This window comes from Leucopleurus acutus, assembly GCF_964270905.1.
Source record: "Leucopleurus acutus genome assembly, chromosome: X".
NCBI classification, from domain to species: domain Eukaryota; kingdom Metazoa; phylum Chordata; class Mammalia; order Artiodactyla; family Delphinidae; genus Leucopleurus; species Leucopleurus acutus.
Window position 1 is genome coordinate 90813055 of NC_139148.1, and position 24621 is coordinate 90837675.

At 39.0% G+C, this 24621-nt stretch overlaps 2 protein-coding genes across 2 annotated transcripts in view; both read left to right on the forward strand.

Annotated features, from left to right (window-relative positions):
• IL1RAPL2 (interleukin 1 receptor accessory protein like 2) overlaps positions 1 to 24621 on the forward strand; it is a gene marked incomplete at both ends in the record, with an annotated part of 1088726 nt that overhangs the window by 10563 nt on the left and 1053542 nt on the right. The gene's annotated exons all lie outside the window — the stretch shown is intronic.
• LOC309978522 (bifunctional purine biosynthesis protein ATIC-like) lies at positions 12601 to 14581 on the forward strand (the record flags this gene model as incomplete). Its single annotated transcript, XM_082865074.1, has 2 exons — positions 12601 to 12746; positions 12844 to 14581. 2 exons carry the CDS (start codon positions 12601 to 12603, stop codon positions 14474 to 14476), a joined length of 1779 nt encoding a protein of 592 aa, XP_082721200.1. The 3' UTR covers positions 14477 to 14581.

Here is a 24621-nt window from a genome sequence, read left to right on the forward strand (position 1 = left end):
ACAGTTTCTTCATATATTTTGTCCACTTTTATCATTGCTTCCTGTGGATAAAGCTAGTCTAGTTCCAGTTTATATCATCATAGCCTAAAGTGGAAGTTTTCCTGTTACCTTTTGATACTGCATCATTCTTTCAGCACTTCCTTGCTTTTTGTCATAAAGGTGTGCCAGGGTTACGTTCCTACTTTCTCTGCCCCAGCTCTGGAATTATCCATTTTCCTGATTTCTTTCAGTGGAAAATGGTATTTAGAAATCATTTTTTAAAATTGTGATTTAATTCTGATACATCCAATTCAAATCCAATATGACAGGGTTCTTCCTCACCTTTACCCATTCCATATTTTTATCTCCTTTTCCGACAGTGGGAACCCTCATTCCCATCAACACTGATGTATTAATACATACTTAATTATTTTATCTTTAGTTCATACAAAATGATTTCAGAACTACCACACCAAAACTACTACCGACAACAAACCTACTAAATAAAGTACAAGATATTTTACAAATATTTTTGTCCTTAGAAGTCATCCTCCTGAATCTGTATAGTCAGTGTTATGTTCAAAAATTACTCGAATTAATTTTCTCTGTGATTATGTTAATTCAATATATAAAGTAATTTGTGTCTGTACCCAATTAGTTTTATCCTTTTTGATTAAATTTTATTTTTGAATACATAGAACATTTACATTACTGAAAATTCAGTTATAGAAAAAGGAATAAGTGAAAGAAATCTAATTCCTATACCCATTTCTTCCACTTGGTCACACACACCACTATTTGTAAGTAATTTCTTTAGATTCTGGTATTTCCTTCCTTTCTTTCATAAACCAATGTTTTTTATTTCTCCTTGTTTCATACTGAAAATGTAGCAAAATATGACTACTTTTTTGGTCCTTGTTTTTTTAACTTACTGTGTCTTGGAAATCAAGTAGTGGAATTGTTTTGATATTTTTCTTAGTACAATAGTATATTATGCTTAATAAAAGTTCAAGCAATATCAAAATAGAAGACTCTCTTATAATTTTATTTCCAGATATAAGTAATCATTACATTTCATATAATTTCTTCCAGATAGTTTCTTTGGGTATATATGTATATAGCCTAAATCATGTATTTTTCAAACTTAGACTCATACTGCATATGCTGTTCTCCAACTTGATTTGTCACATATTTCTGATATTTATACCTAGAACCTCTAATCCTTGGCAATACATATTTAACTCAAAAATTTAAATACCGTGCAGTTTTCCATTGTGTGGATTTATTATAAATTTAAACCTGTGCACTATCTATGGAGGTTAAGGTTTTATCTCTAGGTTTTTGCTATTCCAAAACAATGCTGGGAGGATCATCCTACTATATAGATCTTAGTGCACTGGAAGAGAAAATGATTTTGTAGGAGAGATCTTCAGAAGTGGAAATATTGGATAAATTTTTTATTTAAAATTTTGAAAGATGCTAAAAGTTGCCCATCAATGTCAGTGTACCAAATCTGTATTTCCACCAACAGTATATCAGTTCCTTTCTCATTACACATTTATTAACTCTGTATTGTCAATTACAGAATTTTTGCTAATCTAAGTCCAAATGAAAAACATCTTATTGTTTACTAAAAGCCCCATGTTGGCTGTGATGAGTATGTTTCTTGGATTTAAAGACCCTTATAAATGTGTGTGTGTGTGTGTCTGTGTGTCTGTGTGTCTGTGTGTCTGTGTGTGAGAGAGAGAGAGATTAAAATCAGCAGCAGAGCAGTTCATATGGAAAAATCTCTGGTGATTCCATTAAGTTAGGCAACAAAGGATGGCAGAGGAAGAGGAGAGAATGTGAGTTAAGACCTAAGTTCATTATTTTGGTTGCTGTGTAACATCAACAACATCTGATGTGATTGAAATATTCAAGTCCTTTATGAAACCGGTCCTCTTTAAATGAAAATGTGTGGATAATTAAGCTAATTAAAATATTTAATGAATTTAAAAGCTGGAAAGCAATTCCATGTGGGGATCTTGTCCAGCCCTGTAGCATCATCCAAATACAGAAGTTACCAAGCTTGGTATCATGTTGGATTTATCACTGTCCATATGGGGGAAGAATGAGAAGAAAATAAGAATAAATAATTTTGATGTTGGGATTTAGCCCATCCACAAGAACAGCCAAGAACTGCAGTGAATGGGCTCCTTTCTACTCCATTGTTTTGGAATGAAAGGATATTGTATTTGCCAGAGTGGAGAGAACCTTTGAGTGCCTGTGATTTCTACTAGGTTAGTTTTTTTGGGGGGTTTTTTTTTGGGTTTTTTTTTTGGGGTTTTTGCGGTACGCGGGACTCTCACTGTTGTGGCCTCTCCCATTGCGGAGCACAGGCTCCGGACGCACAGGCTCAGCGGCCATGGCTCATGGGCCCAGCCGCTCTGCGGGATGTGGGATCTTCCCGGACCGGGGCACGAACCTGTGTCCCCTGCATCGGCAGGCGGACTCTCAACCACTGCGCCACCAGGGAAGCCCCAGGTTAGTTTTTATCATAACCCAACTCATGGGCCTGTCAGACTAAAGTGCATCCCTTTTGGCTCTGTTGACTTCTACAGGTGTAATTTGCCCTAAATGAAGTACGTGTTCTGCAAAAGTATACCATTAATGCCTATTGTAGTTTGGTCCTTGGGGAAAGTTGGCATCCAGAGATTTCTTAAAATATGTAGGACACCTCTGGTCCATTAGAGAAATACTGAATATGCAAGTTTAAACTTTTGTTCATATTCTGATTCTTGCCCTATTTTTGCTTCCAAATATTTATCTGAAACTGTCATAGAGAAGCACATTGTTTTGCAACGATTGCATCAGAACTGTTCTCTAAAGGAAATGCCTTGAAATTAAATGACCTTGCCCCAGGCTAAGTAGAGTCAGGCCGTGCTTCTTCGGGTATGACTTAGGAGAGCTGTTTTGTAAATGTGCTCTCCCTAAATGGCTACAGACAAGGAACACATGGTTTCAAGAGACACCCATTAAACCTTTGAGATGGGTGACATATATTTGGCATCACTGCTTTGTAGAGAAATGAGACAGTGGTTGCCTGGAACTAAATTCTGCTAAAGAATGTTATAGAAATGTGGCATTTATTAACTTACCAAAATACAAGCAGACTGTGTTAAAGCTCCTGTGCTGGGCAGGTGCCAACATTTAAGTGATCGGAAATGGATGGGGCATGTGCTTTGTCCCCAAGGAATTCAGTAAATCATAGGGGAAGGGAGAAACCAACATGCAATGAGTGCTATTATATGCCAGGCACTTTGTATACATTGTCTCCTCATGCAAAGATACTGAGGTATGTAGGTAGGTAGGTCCCATATTGTCTCGTTTTCCAGATTGGGAAACTGAGGCTTAGAGCAGCTAAATAATTTGACCACTTTTATATAGCTAGTAAGGGGCACAGCCAGGATTTAAACCCAGGTTCCTCTGGCTCTTGAGTCCTTCTCTTAAATCCCCTGCCATGCTGCTCTTTTGTATGGGCACCATTATCTTCATTTTATAGACAGGGAGACTGAAGCTTAGGGAAGTTACATTTACCTGAGGTCCCCAACTATTAAATGGCAAATCCAGGTTTAGGACAGTGGACTTATTCCAAAGTTCATGGTCTTTTCACTCTACCACAGATATGTCCTATTTACAACTCTTGTAAATGGTATAAAATAATAAGTGTAATAAAAGAGGTACAGATACAGTTCCTATGAAGAACATATTATTCCCAGCTGGGGGTGAGGGTGATAAGGGAAGGCTTCATGAAAGAGGTGTCTTTTGACATTGACTTTGAAGACTGGGTTGGGAATAGTGATGGGGGCGATAGTCATAGCAGAGAGAACAGCAGGTGCAAATGTATGGATGCCTAAAATGGATGCTATTTTTGAGTACTCAGTAGCCCAGATTGCCTGGAGGATAGTATAAGATTCAAGTAGTTGAGGAGACATATTTGGGCAGAAACAAGTAGCTAGACAGATGGTGTCTTGACTATATATCCAATTTTAAATTTATAGGAAATATATTGAGAGTCTAGAAAGGAAATGTGAGTTGAGGTGCCTCATATTGGAAGACATGGGGCAAGGTTGGTGGGACCTTCTTAGACTTCTAGTGTTTCTGTTCCCATGCTTTCCATTTGCTATGATAGGAAGGTTCAATCCAAGATTTATTTTCAATTCTGAAAATGTCTTTTGAATAAAAGAAATTACTGAATAGACCATCACCTTTAATTATAAATCAGAATGAAGTTTATTCTTTAATCTTCAGCCTCAGGGAATTAATGATTTTAAAAGAAAGGAACCTGTTTCTGGTCTTAGTATTACCAGCAGGTGGCACTGTAATACATTCCTTCTATAGCTCTGAAGTAGTGTTTTAAGATCCTGTGGCTGTCTTCAGAGTCTGACATGACAAGGAGTAACGACTTTTCCAGTCACTGTGCTGTGATTGGGCTAATGTTTGCACACATGCACTAAGCACCCTCCCCTAGCCCCTTCCCCTTTGTCTCGCACGATTATCTAGTTTGTGAGAGCTACTCAGATTATTACAGAACTACCTATAGATCTTTCTATTTTTCCCAAAGAAGGTGACTATGAAGCCTAGCTCTAGTTACTCCTTTTCAGTTAGGTGTTCAGAGGCTTAAGGCAGGGAAAAGTTATGGGACTGGCAGGTTTTACCTTTGGCATTCCCCCTAGCCACTCAGATTTTAACATCCTTGCTTCTCTGGGATGAAGTGAGAGAGTAGCATTGACGTATATACACTACCAAATGTAAAATGGATGGCTAGTGGGAAGCTGCTGCATAGCACAAGGAGATCACCTCGAAGCTTTGTGACCACCTGGAGGGATAGGATAGGGAGGGTGGGAGGCAAGCTCAAGAAGGAGGGGATATGGGGATATATGTATACCATATACCTGATTCACTTTGTTGTACAGCAGAAACTAACACAACATTGTAAAGCTTTATACTCCAATAAAGATGTGAGAAAAAAAGAATTCCTTGCTTCTTTCTTGGTCATCTAGCCCTCACCAAGGCTGAACAGTATCCAAAAGATTCACAACTTTTGTGACCTGTCTCTCCCTCTCGCCTTTAGTTAGAACTACCTCGTTCTTTAATAGGCAATGGCTAGTTCATCTTTAAACCATCCTCGGCTGGTACATTGGGACACTGTTGAGCATTTGATGCTATTGGACATGCCTGCCTTTTTGACACTCTCTTCTCCTTTTGCTCAAGTGACACCACTTTATCCTGGGTCTTTCCATATCTTTCTTGCTACTCTTTTTCAGCCTCCATCATTACCTTGTTTTCCTCTGACTACCCCTAAAAAGTTGTGGGTTTTGCCAGCATTTTCCCTTAATGTTCCTTTTAAATACCACTTTATACTTTCCCTGAGTTTCTGCTCCCTTGTTATGAACTGTCCACTCAGTGCTTCTCAACACTGGCTGCTTATTAGGATTACCTCGGGAGCTTTTAAAACATATTATACAGGTCTCACCCCCAGAGATACTGATTTATTTAGGCTGGAGTGCAGTCCGGGCATCAGTAGTATTTTTTGTTTATTTTAACTTTGTGGTGATTCTAATTTGCAACCAGGGCTAAGAACTCCAGACCTTTTTAGGCTTCTAGATTTAGCAGTCTAGTCTTTATGTCTCTTCCTGGTTACATGCACTACTTTCCTGCTAGATGTGTTCACTTGGTTGTCCCACAGGTACTCTGAACTCCAATTTCTTCAAAACTGAAATTTTAATCTCCACCTTTTAAATTCCACCTTTCCACCTGTGTACCCTATCTTGGTTAAAATGGCATTATGATGTTTCTGAGCCAGAATATATGGTGCACTCTCTAGGTCTTTCATAATTTTCATAGTCAGTAATTGTCAAATTCTACTAATTCTACTTCTAAAATATCTTGCAAATCTACCTCACTCCTCTGCAGCCTACCTGCCACTGACCTAGTTCAGCCTTTCATTATTTTTCTCCTAAACACTGTACAAACCTCCTACCTGGTCTTCCTGTCTTTGGCTTCCGGTCTCTTCTACACTCGCCCATTTTCCATAATAACTTGCAGATGGTGTTTTTACTAGTTTGTTTGCTTTTAATTATAGATATGATCATGTCTTTCTCTTATGAAATAAAACTCTTTTGGCTCCCTACTGCATACAAGATAAAGTTTATGTGCCTTGTGGCATACAATCCATGGTATACAAGATCCTACTTAGTTTATTCTTTAATTCATTTATTCAATAATTAAATAGGTCACATGCCCCTCCATGCACAAACCACCCTGGGTGGAAGAATTGGTTGAGATATTTCAAGTTTTCTATAATCTTAATTTTTGTCTACTTACTCTATCAACTATTGGGAGAGAAGTCTTGAAACACCAATTATGATTATGAATTTGTCTTTTTTTTTCATTTAAAAAAAAACACTGTTCACTTTCCCATTCTGAGCATTTGCTCTTATGCTTTTCTTCACTTGTAAATTACTTCACACCTTCTCTGCCTTTTGATAATCCTACTCATCTTTGAAGAGCCATTCCAAATGTCATTTTCTCTGTGACGGTTTCCCTGGATTGCCTCCACCCACCCACCTCTTACAGGCAGAATTAATTGTCCTTTTTCTATTCTCCTGTAGCAGTTTTTAAACCTCTATACTAGAAATGGTCATACTCAGATTTAGTTGTTTGTACGCCTGTCTGTTCCACCACACGTGTGAACTTCCCAAAAGCAAGAATTGTTTCTTTGAATTATCTGTATCTACAAGACTGCCTTGCGCATAATAGTTGACTTACAAATGTTTATTAGGTGACTGAATAAATGCTTATGAATTGCTGACAACCTAGCAGACTTGTGGAGTATGGTGACTGAAGCAGAAAGTTGGGCAACTTTGAGTTACTAAGTATTCCACCTCCCACAGTTTGGGATTGTGGCCAGAGCACAGCCTGCCTACCCTCAGTTCTGCCTTTTTGACAAGGAGGATTTACTATGGTTATCAGGGCTCTCTGCAGCTCCATCCTCATCCACAGAGCCCACATTCACATAGACTTTAGTTTCTAATGAGATTTCTATGTATAAACACTACTCACTTCAGCTCAATCTCCTCAAAATGCTCAGTGACTTGACTTATTCCTGACTCACATGGTATGAACTAGCTAAGGACAGAGAGCCTGGGAGAGCAAGTAAGACTTGTAGGCTGGGAGAGGGCAGGCCAATTGCTTCTGTTTTATTTTTCCTAGGAGAACATACCATCCATGTGGCATGGAATTACAAAGAGCCTCAAGAAAACGCTGTGTAAATGAATAGCCAAAGTCATTCTCTGCAATACTGGCTGGGGATCCCATATTTAAACTTATGCCTTTACTGCAAAGTATTAGACAAAACAACAGCAATGGCAAGAACTGGCAATGTGCAGGTTTTAAACCCTTGTAGTGCAAACATTTTTGACAGTGTTTCCCCACCCCCCCTTACCCAGCATACCCAGTGGAATGACAGTATAAAGGAACTAGACCCTCAATTGTCAGGGGAGTAGGAGGGCCTGATTTTATCAGCACGCTGCTATGTTGGTCAGGTCTAAGTTAGCCTTTTATAGAGCCTCTGTATCTCAGCCTTCCTTTTTACTTTTCTTCAAAGCAAAGTCTTCCAGCTCTTTGAGCTCTTCCTCAGTCACTTTCTAATTTCTCCTTTGATATCAGACCCCAGACCTATTGTACGTCTTTTCATTTTATTCAATCCCTACGTGTCATTCTCAAATCCTTTGTGTTTCACTTAACTGCCGCTTGGCCAAAGTTGCTACTAATTTCAGCTTGCTTCTCACTTAGAACTAATTCCGTTTTCTTCAAGAGCTGGCCAATTAGTGAGCAGATATCTAAAATCTGATTTTGAGTTTAAGAAATCTACTTTAGATCCTGATTAGAACTTCAGTGTCATAAAAACGAAAACTGTACAACAAAGGGGCCCTTAGGACATTTTTTTGTAAAATTGATTATCCAACCATGTTCCTTTCCCCCTTCCTTTTCTAGTTGTCCCTTTAAATTCTGGAGTAGAGCCTCTGCATGGCACTAAAGTGTGGTTCATCAACTCATCATGCTGATTAGAAAAAGGAACAGGAAGCACATCATTTATGGTGAATGTCATGACAGGAAGTTAGAGCAAAAACATCCTTACAGGCTTTGACAGTTTGTTGCTAGAATGATATTTGTTTTTGCAGTTGTTTTTCAGTCAGAAGAGGGCCTTTCCATTTCCTTTTGCAGGGTCTGAACTCTGACCCCAGTGTTTCGAGGCCCAGGATATTAGGCTTCCCTCTTGAATGTGCAAGAACAGGGAAGAGAATGAACACCTCTGTGTACTGGGTCATTTCACCTTCCTATTTTCTAATGTGATTTTAGAATTTTTACTTCTGTACTCGTATTCTCCACATTTTAAGATGGGGCTTGTCTTACCTTCTGACGTCTCAGGAGTTTTATTAGAAGGGATTTGTATCATCAGTTTCCTTGGATGATCCCCCTCACATTTACTTGGTGCCCTTTTTGTTTCTCTTTATTAAGAGCTTTAATGCCATTTTCACATTCTTGATTATTTATGCTACTTTGAATGTCCATTCAGGAAGGTGATCAGATTTTTTTCCCGGAGAAAATGGAAGATGGATCTTTTGCATCACTTTGCATAAAATTAGCATGTTGATTTTATATAAACCCACAGGTTACAGGTTAATTTACATAACTTAGCATTCAAGAAGGTAAAGACCTTGTCAAGGAAAATGAAATAAATCAAGGCAGCTGAAACCAAGTATATTCAAGCCATCAGAAAATGGGGTGGGCAAAGAGGAGCTGTGGGGTAGAAACTTCTTATAGTTATCCTCACAAGATATTAATCCAGTAAGGAACCAGAGAAGTTATCTAATCCAGTCTCCCACCAGTGTAGGAATCCCTTCTAGAGTATACCACACAGACGATGGTCCAGTTGACAGTTATACTTTCAGAACCAAGTGCCTAGTAAAGCAGTCTCTTTAGTTTTGGAAAGCCTTTAATTGTTAGGAAGCTCAAATCTGCCCTTTTGTAAACTTCCACCAGTGGATCCTAGCTCTGCCTCCTGGAGTCTCACAGAATCAGTCTCATCTAGTGGATCTTAATTTAGGTCCATGGACAGGGCTTAAATGAACCCACAAACCCCCTGAAACTGTATGCAAAATTTTGTGTGGGGGTGTGAGTGAATGTATGCGTGTATTGATAGCTGTCATTAAATTTTCAAAGGGGGCATATCATTTTGAGAATATTTATAACAACCAGGGCTGGCTTCATAAGAATATGACTTGTACAGTTGCACAGGGCCTTATACTTAGAAGGGACCTGTGACCTTCACTTTTCATTTTACACCAGACTCCTCAAATTATGGGGAACTACCCAATGACATGAAGCTTTAACAAATCACTAAAATTCCTACAAAATGAGACTTTGGGTAATTCTACTTTCAGGAACCTATATCATCCTTCTATTTAGCTTCAGATCCTGCTTGTGTTTCCAATTTATCTTCTTAATTTGGAGTGAAATGAGAGCACCCTCTGCTTCCTCTTTAAGTTCTGTCTAGCTTCTTACTTGCTCTATACCAAGGAGTCTTAACCTGGAATTCATTGTCATCTTAGAACTTATCTAATCTATCTGTATATAATATTTCAAACCTTGAAAACAGCTTAAGCACAAGGGTGGATTGAGTCTAACTGGAGAAAATTAACAACTTTCATTAACACTAGGAGAGTTCTTATCTTTTTCTATTTGGACATCTGGAATTTGAGCAGAGTGAGTTCTGTCAGAGCAAAAACATATTTTTAAAAGATAGCTCAGATGTATCCAATTTAATTTTATTTAGTTCTATCTTACCTTGCTCTATACAAAAGCTTTTAAACTTATCTCTTTCTTTTTTGATTGATCAGGGTCTTTCCCCCTCGAATGTAATACTCAATAAATTTAATATACTGTATTATGTATTCTCATACCAAATTATATGTTTAATTTAAAACATCAAAATTAGAAAAGCTTAATTTAAAATTTTAATTGCATATTTTATTTCAGCATATCGTTAAAAGAAAGTTCATAACACATTAGGAATTTTGTTGGAGGGGTACACCAAGTATAGTTTCCCCTGAAGTTCACTAGGCAAATGTGTGATTGCTCCTTTGGTGACCTTGGTTTCTGCTGTGGAGGAAGGAAGATCACAGCCACCCTGTAACATGTGAGTGTGATTTGAGACAAATCCACATTGGTCAACTGAGAATAGGTTTAGTCTTCCAAAGATGGTAAAAGGGCAAGAAAATAAGCTCTACAATGAAAGGTTAAAAGAACTGTAATTGTTTTGTCTTGGAATAAAGAAGTCTAAAGGATGACTTGAAAGAGATGAGGTATTTTTGATATTTTGGTATTTTTTGATATTTTGGTATTTTTCTGCATTCAAAGAGGAATAGATGATTTAAGATTTAGGTTGACATTTAAAGAAAGTTTCTTTTAAATTAAGATAATCATGCTCACTATCTGTTATAGATTCACTTACTTAAGGCAAGACCTCAATCAGATGATATCATGAGGCTCCTTCAAATTCTAAGTTTGCACCCTTGGGCTTAAAATCCTACTTTCATGGTACACCAAGATTGGCATGGGCTTTTTTGCTGATTTGCCTTTCATCTTGGACTTTTAATCTTTTTTCTTAATTATGTGTCAGGCACATGTCCCTCTTGGGGAAGAATGAAAATAAAAGGAAAGATGTCCCTTGTTGAGTGGCCAGAATGACCATCCTTAAATATCTAAGTAGGCATTGTCATTTTCAACTTCGTCATCTACAAGGCTATTTAGTTATTTCAATTTTGTTGTCACTACTCAAAACAGTTTTACATCTCCTATTTGAGAATTCACTTCAGAACCCATGGCATGATAGAAATAACTCCAGTTTTGACCTAACCTTTGAGAGTGATTTTCTTCTTTAAAATAACCAACATAAGTTGATCCACAAGCTGATCTTACTAACTAGATTAGTGTGGTAATGTGTTTTCAGTGAAAATCGTGATATAAATGTAAAGCAATAGGGTGTTTCTTTGGTTTACAACCAAACTGGATATGGAGACACAATTAAGAGATAAATTTTTTTAAATTATAATAGAGCCTAAAACAGTGCTAGTAGGTAGAATAGATGGCTGGTGACTACTTTGGTGACAAGGAAATTTAAAATTCAAACTAGTCTCATTATTATATCATATATATAGTAAATTAACAAAATAGTGTCATAGAATCATGGAGAATTAGCTCTTGAAATCCCTTAGAGATCCCTTTGTCTAATGCCCTCATCCCCACCTCTATCATTCTCATATTTATATTTCAACTGAAATGTCATTCCAAGAAAACTGTCACTGGACTCCCAAGAATAGCTCAGTTTCCCTAGTGCTTGGTCAGGGCCTAATAAGTAGTAGGCACTCAATAAATATTCATTGAATGAATGAGTAGATGAATATATTTAGGGGACTGGAAGACCCTGCCATAAATTACAGTGTCTCAAAGTTACTATCATAAATGTTAATAATTATTCAAAACTCTGGGGGAGGGGAGGGGAAGTAAACTGGTTATTTGAGCATTCTGATTGTTGAGATTCCAGTTAAATGAGAGTTTCCCATAAATAAATATATAAAGATTGTTCTAGCTCTTCAGATATTAAAAAGAGTTCTTTTTTAAGGCCGTCTTTGCAATTTGAACCTAATTCAAATGTGACTGCTTCTTGCTCTTGTTAACTGCTAATTGCCGAGTACTGTGTGGAATTGTTTGGCTTGGTATTTTGCTTCTGTAAGGAGCTAACCATTCTCTGGTAAGAGGAGATCAGATCCATGGAAAAGAAATACTCTGCTGCTTATCCATCTTTCTCCTGAAGTGCACCTCACCCCCTTGGGATCTGTACTTTCCATATGCTGCCCCAGTGCACAATCCTCCCCGCTTTCCTCCCTTCCCAGGATAGCCATACCCATGGGATGGAGACCTGGCCTACCTTGGCCATGCATGAAGAACTCATATAGGGTCAGATGCTACATGAGGAATCTGGACACCTGGATTCTAATCCTTGAAATGTTACATTCTAGGAGGCTGTTTTTAAGTCACTTTTCTTCTCTGAGCCTTAGTGTTCTCATCTAAAAAATAATGAGGGGTTTGGGCTAGGTCCAAACTGTTTTCAAATTATGTTTTGTGCATGCCTCTGGGTTCATTGGAGTTGCTTCAGAGGCTAATATGGGGGTTGGGGAGAGAGGCAGAATGAGCAGGGCCTTTGGGTTCACTCACTTCAGCCACAGCATCTTCACTTTTGTTTGATATGCTGTGCTTCCCTGAAAGAATTTGTTTGAAAGCTATATTCACTGACATTGTGAGAGCACATAGTAGATGTAATTTAGTCATGAAGGTGGTTGAAATGACTCTACCTACCGTTTCATGGTCCAATATTACTGGCTTTTGGTGTTGCTTATTGAATTGACCGTGTGACAATCTGATCAATTGCTGTAAGGGCCTATCTTGTTGACCACCTGGCTGCGGATCAACTCAACAGTAGTGTTAGGTTAAAGATGTGGAAATCGGCCTGCAGCCATGGCACCCGGCCAGCTCGCCTTATTGAGTGTCTCTGACAAAACCGGCCTTGTGGAATTTGCCAGGAACCTAGCTTCTGTGGGTTTGCATCTGATCGCTTCTGGAGGGACTGCAAAAGCTCTCAGAGATGCTGGTCTGGCAGTCAGGCTCTGAAAAAATGTTGGAAGATGCTTTGGAATGGTGTAAAATGTAAAATGACAACTCAGCAGAAGCACCAGCAATATTCTGTTTATCTGTTTTCAGAGACGTCTCTGAGGTAACTGGATTTCCTGAAATGTTAGGGGGGCGTGTGAAAACCTTGCATCCTGCAGTCCATGCTGGCATCTTGGCTCGTAATATCCCAGAAGATAATGCTGACATGGCCAGACTTGATTTCAGTCTTATAAGAGTTGTTGTTTGTAATCTGTATCCCTTTGCAAAGACGGTGGCTTCTCCGGCTGTAACTGTTGAAGTGGCGGTTGAGCAAATTGATATTGGGGGAGTAACCCTACTGAGAGCGGCAGCCAAAAACCACACTCGAGTGACAGTAGTGTGTGAACCAGAGGACTACGCGGCTGTGTCCTCAGAGATGCAGGGCTCCGACAGCAAAGACACATCTTTGGAGACAAGACGCCAGTTAGCCTTGAAGGCTTTCACTCATACGGCACGATATGATGAAGCAATTTCAGATTACTTCAGGAAAGAATATAGTAAAGGAATATCTCAGATGCCCTTGAGGTATGGAATGAACCCTCATCAAACTCCTGCCCAGTTATATACCCTGAAGCCCAAGCTCCCAATCACAGTTTTGAATGGAGCCCCTGGATTTATCAACTTGTGTGATGCTTTGAATGCCTGGCAGCTGGTGAAGGAACTCAAAGAAGCTTTAGGCATTCCAGCCGCTGCCTCTTTCAAACATGTCAGCCCGGCAGGCGCTGCTGTTGGAGTTCCACTCAGTGAAGATGAAGCCAAAGTCTGCATGGTCTATGATATGTACGAAACGCTCACACCCATATCCACTGCATATGCAAGAGCAAGAGGGGCTGATAGGATGTCTTCCTTTGGTGATTTTGTTGCATTATCTGATATTTGTGATGTCCCTACTGCCAAAATTATCTCTAGAGAGGTATCTGATGGTATTATTGCCCCGGGATATGAAGATGAAGCTTTGAAATTACTTTCTAAGAAGAAAAATGGGAATTACTGTGTTCTTCAGATGGACCAGTCTTACAGTCCAGATGAAAACGAAGTTCGAACTCTCTTTGGTCTTCGTTTAAGCCAGAAGAGAAATGATAGTGTCATCAACAGGTCATTATTTAGCAACATTGTTACCAAGAATAAAGATTTGCCGGAATCTGCGCTCAGAGACCTCACTGTGGCCACCATTGCTGTCAAGTATACTCAGTCTAACTCCGTGTGCTATGCCAAGGACGGGCAGGTTATTGGCATTGGAGCTGGACAGCAGTCTCGGATACACTGCACACGCCTTGCCGGGGATAAGGCAAACTATTGGTGGCTTAGACATCACCCACAAGTGCTTTCCATGAAGTTTAAAACTGGAGTGAAGAGAGCAGAAATCTCCAACGCCATCGATCAGTATGTTACTGGAACCATCGGAGAGGGTGAAGATTTGATCAAGTGGAAGGCACTGTTTGAGCAGATCCCCGAGTTATTAACCGAGGCAGAGAAGAGGGAATGGGTTGACAAACTTAGTGAAGTTTCCATCAGCTCTGATGCCTTCTTTCCTTTCCGGGACAATGTAGACAGAGCTAAAAGGAGTGGCGTGGCCTACATCGCTGCCCCTTCCGGTTCCACTGCTGACAACGTTGTGATCGAGGCTTGCGATGAGCTGGGAATAATCCTCGCTCACACGAATCTCCGGCTCTTCCATCACTGACTTCTTCACGCATTATTTTATACCCTGCCTATGTGTAGGTGAAAAATCACATATGGAATTTTGAAAATAACCTTTTTTAAAAAATAAAGCGTTAAATTTTAATAATCTTGGAAAAAAAAAAAAAAGATGTGGAAATCATGAGGACCAGTGGTAGAAAAGCCTGGTTTTCCTTCTTGTGGAGATTGTGGTAGCAGATAAACAGTTCTAGACAGGACTATGTGGAGTTCTATTAATATACCTTTCTCCCCTTTACGCCTCCCTCCCAAAGCCTAGAGCCAGACTTCCTATAAATGATTGCTTGCCTATAGACTGAAAGCTAAACTGATCCAAATAACAGAGTCACCCCCAGAGTGTACATTTTATCATTTTATTATCTCTCATCCTTTCAAACCTAATCGATACTTAACTATAAGAAGCACGATTTGTGCTCCTAATAGGTTGACAGGAAGACATATAGTACTCTAGAGATGGACCAGAAAAGGGGAAAATACATTGTAATCTGAAAAGTGTGTTTTATTTGCAGGTACTCACTGATCTGTGGTTCAAAGTGTGATGGGTTTTCAGTGGAAATGCCCTGCTTTTTTCCCTCAGATTTTGTTATTACTGTTTAGCACTAACTGTGTGTAGCATTTTCTATTTGCCCACTGGTTAGGGGTCATGTGAATGGTCACTGCTTTTATTCCAGCTTCACAGATGAGGAGCTAGAGGTTCAAGGAAAAACTAGTGAGTTGGCCCAAGGTCACATGATAAATCGATGGCAGAGGTGAGGGTTACCAGCATCAAATTTCCACAAGCCCTCACAAATGTCATTTGTTCTACTACTTCTGCAGGGACACTGGGCAGTGATAATAAAGCCTTCCACTGAGCTTCTTGGAGGCTTTTACTAGAAAATGCCAAAGTGTGGGGCTTCCCTGGTGGTGCAGTGGTTAAGAATCTGCCTGCCAACGCAGGGGACACGGGTTCGAGCCCTGGTCTGCGAAGATCCCACATGCTGTGGAGCAACTAAGCCCATGCGCCACAACTACTGAGCCTGTGCTCTAGAGTCCATGAGCCACAACTACTGAGCTGCACAGCCCCCATGCTCTGCAACAGGAGAAGCCACTGCAATGAGAAGCCCACACACCGCAATAAGAGTAGTCCCCGCTCGCCGCAACTAGAGAAAGTCTGCACGCAGCAACAAAGACCCAACTCAGCCAAAAATAAATAATTAATTAATTAATTAACAATAAAATGCCAAAGTGTGGCTGGTGCTTTGCCCTGATCTTTAGGGTCATCTGAAGAGCTCCCTCTGGCTTAGCCTTATGGGAACAAAGCAGCAAATGCTTCAGACTTGTTGAAAACTTGCAGGAGGGAATGATTGGCCGTGCAGCTACTGTGGCATTGTTTATTTATAAAGCATTAAAAGTTGGATGTCAAGACATGATAGACTTACCAAAAAATTGCTTTATTTTGTTTTGCTTTAATGAAATGTATCTTGGGTAGATACATATAGGGGGTAGATTGCACTCAGAATTCACCTGACAGTGCAGCTTCCACGCTCTTATTTTCCCAAAAAGCTAGGGCAGCACTGTGTTTGGAGTTATGGATTCTTAGTTTGGGCAACCGGTATAGCTTCTATTTTTCCCTTCAGCTCAACGATCAGCATTCTTTGGCTCAAAAACATTTAAAACCATTTTAAAATGGTTTAAAGACCTAAATGTCAGATATGACACCATAAAACTCGTAGACGAGAACATATGCGAAGCATTCATTGACATAAATCATAACAGTATTTTCTTAGATCAGTTGCCCAAGGAAAAAGAAATAAAAGCCAAAATAAACAAATGGGACCTAATCAAACTTAAAAGTTTTTGCACAGGAGAGGAAACCACCAACCACAAGAAAAGACAACCTATGGAATGTGAGAAAATATTTGCAAACAACACAACCAACAAGGGGTTAATATTCAAAATATACAAACAGCTCACAGAACTCAATATCAAAAAAAAACCCAAGCAAAAAATGAGTAGAAGACCTAAATAGACATTTTTATAAAGAAGATATACAGATGGCTAACAGGCATATGAAACGATACTCAACATTGCTAATTATTAGAGAAATGCAAATCAAAACTGCAATGAGGTACCACCTCACACCGGTCAGAATGGCCATCATTAAAAAGTTGACAAATAATAAATGCTGGAGAAGGTGTGAAGAAAAAGGAACCCTCCTACACTGTTGGTGGGAATGTAAATTGGTGCAGCTACTATGGAGAACAGTGTGGAGGTTCCTTAAAAAGCTAAAAATAGAACTACCATGTGACCCAGCAATCCTACTCCTGGGCATATATCTGGAAAGACTGAAAACTCTGATTTGAGAAGACACCTGCACTCCAGTGTTCGTAGCAGCACTATTTACAATAGCCAACACATGGGAGCAACCTAAGTATCCATCAACAGAGGAATGGATAAAGAACGGATAAAGAAGATGTGGTGTGTGTATATATGTGTGTGTGTATATATGTGTGTGTGTGTGTATATATATGTATATACACACACACACACATATATACACACACACATACACACACAATGGAATATTACTTAACCACAAATAAGAATGAAATATTGCCATTTGTAGATATGTGGATAGACTTAGAGAATATTATACTTAGTGAAGTCAGACAGAGAAAGACAAATACTAAATGATACCATTTATATGTAGAATCTAAAAAATAATACAAATGAATCTATATATCAATACAAAATAGAAACAGACTCATAGACATAGGAAACAAACTAGTGGTTACCAGAGGGGAGAAGGAAGGAGGGAGGGACAAATTAAGATTATGGGATTAACAGGTACAAACTACTATGTATGAAACAGATAAACAACAAGGACCTACTGTATAGCACAGGAAATTATATTAAAATTATATTAAATATCTTGTAATAACCTATAATAGAAAAGAATCTGGAAAAAGAATCATTTTGCTGTATGCCTGAAACTAGCACAATATTGTAAATCAACTCCACTTCGATAAGAAACATTTTAAAGTGAGCAGAATGAGAGAGCAGAAGGAAGGCAAACTCAGAGAGAAATTGTATAACTGGTTAATAATTGCTGTATGGAATTGAAGCTTCTCCCTTTATTTTTCAGTAAGTATAAATTAAACACTCACTTGTTTTAAACACATGCAAGAGGTAATAATCCCTTCTGATTCCTTTAACTGACAGAAACAGAGTAACCTTGAAACTCTACTCAAACATTATCCCCAATCCTCCTCTCTCAAGAAGACTTCCATGACTAATTGAGCCATAGGAAATTATTCCTGTTCCGTTTCATATTAATCATTAAAACTTGTTCTCTGCTTGCTGTAAAATAGGCTTTTATTCATTTGCACATGTACAATATACATGCATTGTTTATCTCTGATGAGGCACCTGTTCAGCTAAGTTAGGTAACTGGTTAGGAAGAGGTAATAGAAAGCATCCTTGCTCTGGAGCCATACCCATCCGGGTTTAACTCCAATATATGCAATAGGTAACTGTGAAACCCTGGGTACATTACTGAATCGCCAGTGTTTTGTCTGTAAAATAATCTATTGTGCAGGAATTACTGTAAGAATTGGAGAAGATATGTAGAAAGAGCACTTAGCCAGGCCTTGGCATATTATGCTTGATGTTCAATAGATGGCAGTTATATTGTTGTTGCTGCTGCTGTTATATTCCTTATCAAATTTTTCTTAGTCATTATAAACAAAATGGAAGTGACAGCAGTCCCAAGGATGGGGCTTTGGTTTTGCTTTTCTGGACAGGAAAACATTTTGTGTATTTAAGTTTAAAGGGTAGCACTAGGCAGTAGATTTGATTATTTCTCTCATTTCACTTCTCTCCTTTTCCATAAATAGTGGTCACCTGCAGTTTTCAGTGTGTAGGGTGTCATGAAATAGTCACATCATTTCATGAAAGATTATGTACACAGAGGAGTAAGATGTAACTGAGCATACACATACATACTGGCCTTATTTTTCATTCTTGGCAAGTAGAGGTCTTTAATGTGTAACTTGAAAGCTTATTAAATTTTGTGTAGGATATTAGGAAATGCCTTTTAAAAATACTTTAGTTTTATATTTTTAAAAATTGAGGTATAACTGACATACAACCATATGTAGTTTCAGGCATAAAACACAGTCATTCAATATTTGTATATACTGAGAAATGATCACCACAATAAGTCCACTTGACATCCATCACCATACATAGTTATAGATTTTTTCTTGTGATGAGAACTTTTAAGATCCATCCTATTAGCAATTTGCAAATATGCAGTACAGTACTGTTAACTATAGTTGCCATGTTTTACATTATATCCTCATAGTACATTCATTTTATAAATAAAAGTTTGTGCTTTTTGACTCCCTTCAGTCCTTTAAAAAGAGGTAAGAGAAGGTACGTTTTGTTTTGGCATCAAAACACTTTGCTGTACACCTGAAACTAACACAACATTGTAAATCAAGTATACTTTAATATAAAATAAAAATTAAAAATAGATTTCCATTTCTGCCTTCCCTTTTCAACCTGATTTTAAAAAAATTCTGTAATAAGGGTATCCCACTTAAAAACCTGTTGATATAAAAGGAACTGGAAGTTTGGCTGAATATTTTAGAATTTGTTTGCTTGCTCAGAGCTTCAAACACTCATGGCCTGGAGTTTCCCGGGGAGGGCAGAACCACTAAGTAGATAGGGCTCAGGTAGCTAAGGTTCCTGGTCAGCTCCCTGGAGAAGGTAGCACTGTACAGAAGGTGTAGTCTGGTCTTTAAGGCACCCCCCAACCCTTTATCTCTGACAGTTCCTCTGTTCATACTGAGGATGGAGCCCTGCCAGATGACATAAAACCCGCTTCCAGAGTTGCTGATCAAGCAAGGCAGAATTGAACAGTTGGGTCTGGGCTCTCCCAACACAAAAACCAAAGTTCTCAAGGAGTTAGAGAAATAAACTGATGCTTCTTAAAGCTGGTCCTGGATGTTATGACTTGTTTCTGGAAGCAAAGAAATAACAATTCCAACAACAACTACCAGAACAAACCCATTCAGTGTTTACGGTGTGCCAGATCCTATGCTGGGCACTTGACACATAGGATTTCCTTTAAATTCTCACAACAACTCTCTAATATGTGTTACATGAAGCAAAAGGTTCTATGGCCAAAATGTTTGAAAACACTGGGTAAAAGTAGTTAAAGGGTTTTTTTTAACTGCAGGACTTAGCAGGGACTTTAATATAATAGTTCGTGTTATGAACTCCAAGCAGGACTTAGAGTATGCTGCTTTCCCAATTGTGTTGGAGCACGGAAACTTTCTTTTTCCAAAGGTCATCTGGAGAGATGGAACTCCATTTGGGATGTGCTGTACTATGAGTTTCTTGTGGAATCCATGTTTATTGTCCTTGGAAATTAGACTATGTTCTGTCTTTGCCCTGGCCTTGTCTTGTCGCTAAGTAACCCACACGACCTTATCTTTAAAAACCTGTGAGTTTATATCTGTTCCATGGAAAACTGCATGGATGCCCCTAATCTACCCAAGTCCAAGCAACAGTTGTCCTTTAACTGGACTATTGTAGTAGCCTCCTAAGTGGTCTTCCAGTTCCCCTCCTTATGTTCTTCTGGATCACTGTCCATGCTATAGCCAGTTATCCTAAACAAACATTCGAACAGCAAACAAAATGACATTGCACTACTATTTTACCAAAAATACTTTAAAACTTCCAAACATACTCAGAATAAAATTCTAACACCTTACTAAGGCCTGTAAAGCTGGGCATGGCCTTAACCCTGCCAGTCTCTACAGCCTCACTGCTTACCATTCTCCCCCCACAGGCTCTCTCTGCTCCAGCCAGGTTGTCAATTCTTCTGGTGTTCAGGTTACTTCCTCCTCAGGGAGCACTCTCTTCCCTCTGTCTAGAATGTCCTTTCAGAGGACATTCTGTACTACTCCTACTCACCTATCATCTCTTTGCTTAAATGCTGCTTCCTCAAAGAGATTGTCACTAACCACTCCAAAACTTAGGGGTGCTCAGTTTTTCTGGGTTAGATGAAGTTAAAGGTGTTTCTTTACATTAGGATTCATCAGAACCTTTGCTATGTTAACATGTATTTTGAACTTTAAGAGAGACACAAAATACCCTGTTCTTTTCCTCAGATCACTTATCACAATGTTTGGCTAATGGCTATCTCCCGACTAGACTCTGGGTTTCATGAGAGCGGAGACTATATCTGTTCACCGGTGCACCCCAATGCTTAATGCAGTGCCTGACACATGTTAGGAGTTCAGCAAATGTTTGCTGAATGAAGAAATGAAAATGCATCTTTATGCTGCTGGTCTGGTATTTTATAATGGGCCTGCTGCTGAATGATTTAATATTATTGATATAATCACTTCCTACTGAAGATTTTTCCTCATTATTTAAGGCTTTTGAAAGAAAACCTAGAATTAGATTCAGCAATGATTGGTAGCAATTGAGTATTAGTGATAGCAATACTTGGCTTTTATATTTTTTAATTAATAACCTTTAAAATTATTTAATATTTACTATTTAAACATTTTTAAAAATTTATTTTATTTATTTATTTTTGGCTGCATTGGATCTTTGCTGCTGCGTGTGGGCTTTCTCTAGTTGTGGCGAGCAGGGGCTACTCATTGCGGTTCACAGGTGTCTCACTGTGGTGGCTTCTCTTTTTGCGGAGCACGGGCTCTAGGCACTCGGGCTTCAGTAGTTGTGGCGCATGGGCTCAGTAGTTGTGGCTCACGGGCTCTAGAGCTCAGACTCAGTCAGTAGTTGTGGCACACGGGCTTAGTTGCTCCAGAGCATGTGGGATCTTCCCAGACCAGGGCTCGAACCCGTGTCTCCCCTGCATTGGCAGGCGGATTCTTAACCACTGCACCGCCAGGGAAGCCCTGCTATTTTAACATTTTATGTAATATTCTTTATACTTACCTTTTTAATAATTAAAATAATTCTTTAAAACTTAGCCTTAGCTTTAAACATTTTCAAGTTCTAGTTCAAAGTAAAATAACAAAGCAAAATAATGCACTACAACATTTGTTTCCCAATTAGCCATACCTGTGGGAAGCCTTCCTTAGGCCGTGAAATCCAAGCCCCATGTGAGCCTGGTAGCATCTGACCTTCAGAGTAGGTCTGAGGACCCTGAAAAAAGGAAATGTCTTTGTGAATGCCAAGCCTGAAAATCAAAAAAACACAGCATGAGTACATAGTAAATACTATGTGTTGGCAGGTTTTTATGTAAGAAGATGGTGGCGTTACACACGTTCTTTGATCTGATCCTCCTTGTGACATGTAGAACACGTTCTCATTGCTCCCGAGCAGGATTACAATTTTACCTGTGATCTGTGTCACAAAACAATTGACTGGACCCTGTGACAAAGGAAATCATGACTTGGGGTGCATTAACTAGGCTCTTAAAACAAATGAGGCACTTGCTTGCCTAATTCTCTAAGTCCTCTGGGCCTGGGAGAGGCCTGGTCCAGGTAGAGCTAGCAGAAAGACAGATCCCAGTGTACAGCCTCCAAGGTCACTTCTTGGTAATTGGATAAGGCAAGCCATCTAGTGTTATTTCTTTGAGAAGGGCCATTCCTAGAAGAGTGTACCATCCAAAAAATGGGTGGAAAGAGGCAGACAGGGAGGTTATTGGTGCTTGTTACCTACTATTAGGTACATCTAAGTGCTATAGCACTGCCAGTACAGCTTGTGTTGAGTTTCTGTGCCATGTCTCGGTTTCACTGGCAAGCAGGCTTCAACAGGATTTGCTCAAGGCTCATTAATAAATTACTCGCACTAACAAGAGGAAGATTCAACCTAACGAGAGAATGTGCCTTATTAATGGCTTGGAAATTAAGCAGTCTCCATCTAACTAATCAATGGTAAGTGACTGACCTTCGTGGAGGCTACAGCTCATTAGTAGAATACACACAGATGGTAATGTGCTCAAAGGTATTTAAAATATATGTGAAAAGAACTACATTAATAAGACAAACCTATCCCAACTGTCCATGACTTGGCTCTTGTTCCCTATGCTATCTCTATGTAATTTGGTGTATTTATTTATGAGAATGAATTTGTCTGATAATGTCTACAGTTTTCAAATTTCCATGTAGATAACAGATTATGATCAACTTTCACAATAATTTGCTTTCATGAAAAAAGGCTATAGGAAGAATTGACTCATAATAACAGCTTTGTTTATTCAGTAACTCATTTATCCAAGGATAATTGCCTTGAGGGAGAAATGGATTCTAAGCCTAATGTAATAAATGTTTATTTGGAATTGTATTTGACTGTTTCTTCTTTTTCTTTCTTGTTAAATGCTTTCTCAAATGTGATCTGTTAATAATTATTCCAGTATCTCCAAGGACCTTCCTGAAGGTGTTATACTGAAATGTTCCATAAATACGCTTGTTTCTCTGACAGCAAGCCAGTAGTGACATCAGAGATGGCATGACTTTACTTCAAATAGGACAGTGTATACGACAGCCAATTCACTAGCTCTATTCTTACCCCATACTTGCCAAGCTACTGCAAAAACCCAAGTGGTAATGCATAGGTGATTTTTAAATCTTGCATTTCCTTTATTTCACTCAGCCAATCTGTCTCTCTTAAGAAGCACCTTGAAGACTGCAGTGAGTTTTAATGACATCATACTGTCATGTCTTTTCTTCACCTTGCTCATGCTTTAAGATGTCCTTTTCTTGTTCATCTTCCTCCTCAGAAATCCCTGGTTCTGGCATCTTCAGTGAAAACAGCCAGATAAAGTGTTTATCAATTCCTAAGCCTCCCTTTAGTTTTATTTATATAAGAAGCTCCCTAAGGGGAAGACCTTTACTTCTTATGTGGTGAAGTGCAACATTTGCTCACAGGTCTCTACCTCTGATGAATCGAATTAGGAAATGTGTATTGGAGTAGAGCCAAACACTGACAGGAACAGACAGCATGCTTTCCAAGCCTTTTGCTTGGGAGAGTAGTGCTGTGACAATACAGTGGCCCCAGGTCACTGGTAATTGGTGAAGGTCCAGAGGTGGAGGGATTTAAAAGTCTGAAAAGCAAAGTGCGAGAATGGAGGTTGGCTCTTTTGCATATTTCCCAACCAAGACTGGTAGATTGTAAGATCTGCAGTCAGTAGTGGTCCAGCATGTTCACGAGCTGTTAATTAATAAGGCTGAAAAATGAGATAAGCTATTTTAACAGAGCTCTACAGTGGTCTCCATGTGCATCACATTTCTCAAAGCAGGTACTGCCTTTTGCCACCTCAGGGCCTGGCTTCTCCATGAAGCTTTCTTCCACTAATCACTCCTTGTTAGTCTTTATTTTCTATCATCCTCGACTAGAGCTAATCAGTATGAAAAAATGATACTGATTAGGCTCTGGGATTTCTTTAAGGCTCTACCATGTTTGATGCTCAGTGTCACCTCAATGCTGAAAATAGGCTCATTTATACTTCAGATACATGGCCATTTTGGTTAAACTCCAAGGGCCTTAGTCTGTTTATTTGTTAGAATTTTGCTAGCTTATTATTAGGTGACAGACAAGACAAATGAGTATAATCTATGGGTAAATTTACAAATTTTAGTAACATTTCTCTCCATTAAGTTTTGACCTTAGTAAGACAACAGGGACCTTTGTACAATAAATCAGTCCATACAATTTGTTTTAGCTTTACAGTCAGAGGAAGCTATAGTGAGTATTTTCTCTCAAAACCAAAATGAGTTGTAGACATCTCTGGTGAGTCTCTAGAAAGGAATTAGGTTTGGCCAGTGAGAGTGGAAACAAGGACACCATTGCTATGCTCTGAGACCCTGAATTCTGTTTCAAAATAGATAAGACAAGACTGGGTCTTGGCCCCTGTCTTTTTGGGTTTTTTTAGTAGTGGTCAGTGTGAGTCACCTATGTCTGAATGGTAATAATACATTGAGGAACCAGAAACATTCATCTGGACAGAATAAGGAACCAAACAGCTAGGTCTTCTCAAGTACGAGATGACCCTATTTTACAGAAAAGGAAACCAATGCATAGTTAGACAAAGCAGCTGGGTGAGGGCCACTCCACAAGGTAGCAGTGGAATCTTGCTTGTGTATTATTCATTAGAACATTACTATC